The sequence below is a fragment of the Octopus bimaculoides genome, chromosome 26, assembly GCF_001194135.2.
Source record: "Octopus bimaculoides isolate UCB-OBI-ISO-001 chromosome 26, ASM119413v2, whole genome shotgun sequence".
Lineage (NCBI taxonomy): Eukaryota > Metazoa > Mollusca > Cephalopoda > Octopoda > Octopodidae > Octopus > Octopus bimaculoides.
In genome coordinates this window covers 26,264,407-26,269,214 of record NC_069006.1, presented here as the reverse complement: position 1 = coordinate 26,269,214, position 4,808 = coordinate 26,264,407, and the positions used below count along the sequence as shown (strand labels likewise).

The window sequence follows — 4,808 nt, the reverse complement described above, 5'->3', positions numbered from 1 at the left end:
TATACAATTACCTTTCAAACGGTGTTGATTACGATTACAAAGAAATTTATAGGTAAAAATATTTGGAAGTGGGGTAGGGGGGGGAGAAGGAGTTTCGGATCAGAAAAGTGAGTTGGAATTTCTCCGTTTTGACGGGGACTTTTCCCAATGTTTTTCACCAGTCTTCAAAATGATGCGAGGGATCGGATCTTGGATCTTTTCAAGAAAAAAAAAAAAAAAATTATTTCTCTTTCCCTCCCGCCACCCTTTCACTACCCCAGTCCGAAATGATTTTGGCCATTTTCCCCCTCCATTACGCACTTAAAACCCGTGAGAGAAACATTTTCGATTAAAAAAAAAATTGTTGATAATATCAGAGGAAAATGTGATTTAAGGGAGGTCTGGCTGTTGTTTCTAGCACGTCGTCAAACTTCCCTCCTCAGTTCTTTCTCACTCACACATTTATTGATATTTTTCAATATTTTTCTCTCCATAAACAAATTTTATGGAATGTCGATGTCAAAGTAACACACGTCTAGTCCCAACCGAGCCAGGACATGTTATGTGAGTGTGGAAGAAAACTGAAAAACCCCTAAATACATCGTTAGTGTTCATATTAATTTGTCAAATGTAATACTTGGGTTCTTTCTGATTTAGCGGGCGCCAGAATCAATGACACAGGCGACAGCAGGCCACCAAGAAACAGCATTAAATAACCGACGGATTAAAATTAATCAAAGAACATGTCTACCTGCTTGAAATAACAGTCAAAACTCGTCATTAAATCGCCATTTAATAACGAGTTTTGACTGTTATTTCAAGCATTTAGACATACTTAGTATGTCCTTTGATTAATTCCTCGGATTAACTTTACATTTAATCGTCTGACTATATTATTTTTAAAAGGCTAGCGATATATACATTCACATTTTCGTCCTATTATTTTAAACTTCATATTCTTTTTTACAGATTTTTTACACGTCTTTTTATGTGTGTATGTATATATATATAATGTCTATTTTTATACGTTCGGGCTTTCTGTGCTAAACACCCGCGGTATTTTAATATTTTAATTGTACGGTGTGTATATATGGGGATGATTTGCAGTTGTATAACTAATTATGTTTATTTTTTAACCACTAAGTTATATGTGTGTGTGTGTATAAATCTGGATACACAACCGAAAGACCTGTTAAGTTTCATGCTATTATGATATTTGAACTGGCACAATTATAAAATACGCCAGTTATCTTAAAACAGTCTTTCGGGCCCTGTTTATGCGTTTATATATTTAAAAAACAAAAACAAAAACAAAAAAAAACAGGGACATTGGACAGTAAGAAAATATTAACAAAAAAACATGGAAATAACGTGAAGTCGGTCGCTGCAAAAAATGGAGCGAGAAAAGGGAAACGAGATTAAGACAACTAATGTCCTCGTCCTCCCAGATTGCAGAAAACTCATTAAATAGAACTGGTGTAGAACAAAATAACAGAAAATGTGTCAAAGTCTGCGAAATAGCAACGCAATCCGGGCCGAGTGGAGCCCCTCCAATTTGATAACAGAAACCTGTCCACGGTGTCTAAGCCTGCTAAAAAATTCAGATTTCGAATTAAGGAGTGTGTTGGGATTGCTGGATCGAAGAAGGATATGAAATCTTTGTGTTCTGAAGTTCAGACATGAAAATGTCTGGAATTGAAGTCAATTCTTGTTTACAAATTGTTCAGTTCTCCGTGATTAAAGTACTTCACAACCATCGTAAATCGCTTTTTCAGAACCAATCGATTTTCTGTCATCTGCTCCCAGTCGTCAACATTCCCACTATGCGCCCTGATCGCCCAACCATTCATCTTATATCAACAGACAGCCCTTCATATTGACACCCGTGAAAGAGTTTTGTAAACCCCAAAACACCAAGAAACTGGTTCAAGAGTGGACTCACCGCTATCTTTAGCTCTGCCCTCACTTTTACTCGCATAGCAAACACGATACAAGGAAAGAGAGACGTCAGTCGAGATTCATTCAAACGCTTGGCAAGGTTGCATCTCATGAATGGCCAACACCAAAATGATAACACACCTGCAATGGGAGAGAAAGATTTTAATGTGACTGGTGTAGTTTCAGTATTCGGATCTGTTGGTTGGATAGTTACCCCATCCCAACCTGTACACATGCCAGGGTAACCTTGTTTGGTTGGGGTTATAAACAACATTGAAGAAGAAACTTGCCAAAGTTCTCTTCTTTCACCCAAGAACATATCTTATAATAATAATAATAATAATAACGATTTAAAATTTTTGCCACAAGGGCAGCTTGGAGGAGGAGATTTAGTCGACCCCAGTGCATAACTGGTACTTATTTAATCAACCCCAAAAGGATGAAAGGCAAAGTCCACCTCGGCGGAATTTGAACTCAGAACGTAGTGACAGACGAAATAGCGATAAGCATTTCATCGGGTGCGCTAACGATTCCGCCAGCTCGCCACTTTAATAATAATAATGATAATAATAATAACCTCTTCTAGCATAGGCCTGAAATTTGTGGGAAGGGAGCTAGTCAATTACATCGAGTCCCAGTAGTCAACTGTGAACAAAGTCAACTTCAGCAGAATTTGAACTCAGAACACAAAGGTGTACAAAATATCGCTGTTTTGCCGAGTGTGCTAACGACTCTGGCAGCTCGCCTCCTATCATGTAGTGTATATTGATAGACATGTGGTGAATTTTATGAACATGTAGGCACATATCATCCAAGTGCTGAATAAAAACAAACTTCTCCCACCCCTGCAGCTGGCACAATCACGTGATATACTTACAGTTATCTGCAATACTTTCTCTACACTCACAAAGACCCGTTGACCAGTTTCTTCCGCGCGACGATGTAGAAAGAGGGGGAACAGCTACAGCTACTTCAGGTCCAGCACCTGGATGAGGTAGAGGGATTTCAGGACCCTCACCAACTTCATTAGATCCACCAGCTGGAGGACGTGTCTTTGTCTTCGGTTGATTCGCTGGCTGCTTCGTGATTGCTTCAGGTGGTTCTTCTTCGGTATCCATGACTAAAAAATATGATTAATCTGGGGGCGAAAAATATCTAGAAAAATATAAAACAAAGCTGAATATAAGAAGGTAATGTTGCCGTCGTTGTTGTTGTTGTTGTTGTTGTTGTGGTTGTTGGCCCCTAATTGTATCGTGATTGAGTAGGTTGATGATCCTTTCCCGGCATCACTGTCATTCCATCTTTTAGAAGTATGTGGATAATGCCAGGAACACACACATACACACACGCACGCACGCACGCATAAACACACTACACACACACATGTATTATAATATGAAACTCTTCATAACGAATGAAAACCGCATTACTTCAAGTTTCATGTTTGGTCAAATTCAAACACTAATCCGTTGACAAAAAATAGCCAATTCGTTAAAACGTAATCTGGATAAAGGGATTTCTTATTATGCTTGCGGCATTAATTATGGAGATTAAAGCCATAGCGAAATAGACTTAAAATGCAGGAATGTCGATAAGGATGAAATGAGAATCTGCAAAGAAACCTAGAAAATTAATGAGGTTATATTGATTAGGGAAGATTAAGGTTAATGATAAAAGCTGGAAGATACCGAATTTAATGTTAGCTTTTATCTTTTACTTGTTTCAGTCATTAGACTACGGCCAAGCTGGGGCCTTCAAAGGTTTAGTGGAACGAATCTATCTCTAGTACATATTTTTTGTCGCTCTGGTTCTCATTCTATTGGTCTTTTGTCAAATTGCTAAGTTACATGGATGTAAACAAACGAACGCCGGTTGTCAAGCGGTGGCGAGGAACGACAAGCACACACACACACAGACACGATGGGCTTCTTTCATTTCCCATCTACAAGAATTCACTCACAAGGCTTTAGTCAGCTTGAGGATAGAATAGGAGACGCTTGTCCAAGGAGCTCCGCAGTGGGACTGAATCTGGAACCATGGTGGTTGGCAGTGGGCATGAATTTATAAAATAAAGAGAATAAAGTGAATGTGCAATAGTTAGTTCCCTGTGTCTGTGGTGGTGGTAGTGAAAAGGAGAAATAGCAGAGAAAGTAGAGCTCCTGATTTGTTACAGAAATACCAATCGTAATTAATCCGTCAACTTATTGATTTAATTGTACGATTGTATGCATGTGAGAATGCATACAATCATACTCACATAGCAACACGTACACACATACATATAGACACAGGGACAAACACACATGTATATCAGGGGAGGATATTCCGGGTGTGCTAGGTGTGAGCTGCACACCCATCGAAAATGGAAAATTCATTCTAAATATTAACCTGCCGTGAACCCCATTTGGGGATCTGCTAGAACCAGTCTCAATGTCGGTTGTTCGTTGTATTTAAAGTGAATTGCTGACGCACACTGCATTTGCAGAGATGCGTTTTACAATATCTGGTAGTTTAAGTCTGCCATTATTAGTTCTGGCTAATTCTAGAGGACATTTTTTTTGTTTTTGCATTTCCCATTTATATCATTCATTGATATTTCATACAGATTCACATTTGATTCTATAATTTCCAAAAAAACTAAAATGTTTATTATTGCAATTGAATAGAAAAGGATAAATATCCTTTTTTTTTTCAGCGATCCCCATTAGGGTCTTTTCGAAAAATTTATAATTTCCAAAATGATTCACACATGAAGAAAATTTAGATACTGTTATATTATCTTAACTCCAGAGACACCTGGCAAAAACCAGAGAATTTGGCAGTTAATAAGGTTAACTTCGCTCATTAATCTAATCAGAAATCCTAACAGGAAACTTGTTATACCCCTGCTT

At 38.1% G+C, this 4,808-nt stretch overlaps 1 protein-coding gene across 3 annotated transcripts in view; it reads right to left on the bottom strand.

Annotated features, from left to right (window-relative positions):
- Window positions 1-4,808, bottom strand: part of LOC106882123 (placenta-specific gene 8 protein) — a 7,893-nt gene that overhangs the window by 1,502 nt on the left and 1,583 nt on the right. For all 3 annotated transcript variants that reach the window (XM_014932684.1, XM_014932683.2, XM_014932682.2), the window contains exons 2-3: window positions 2,795-3,072; window positions 1,922-2,058 (exon numbers count right to left, since the gene is read on the bottom strand). In XM_014932684.1, the coding sequence (XP_014788170.1) occupies window positions 1,922-2,058; window positions 2,795-3,035 (378 nt within the window). In that variant the 5' untranslated portion in view covers window positions 3,036-3,072. The remainder of the gene's footprint in view (window positions 1-1,921; window positions 2,059-2,794; window positions 3,073-4,808) is intronic.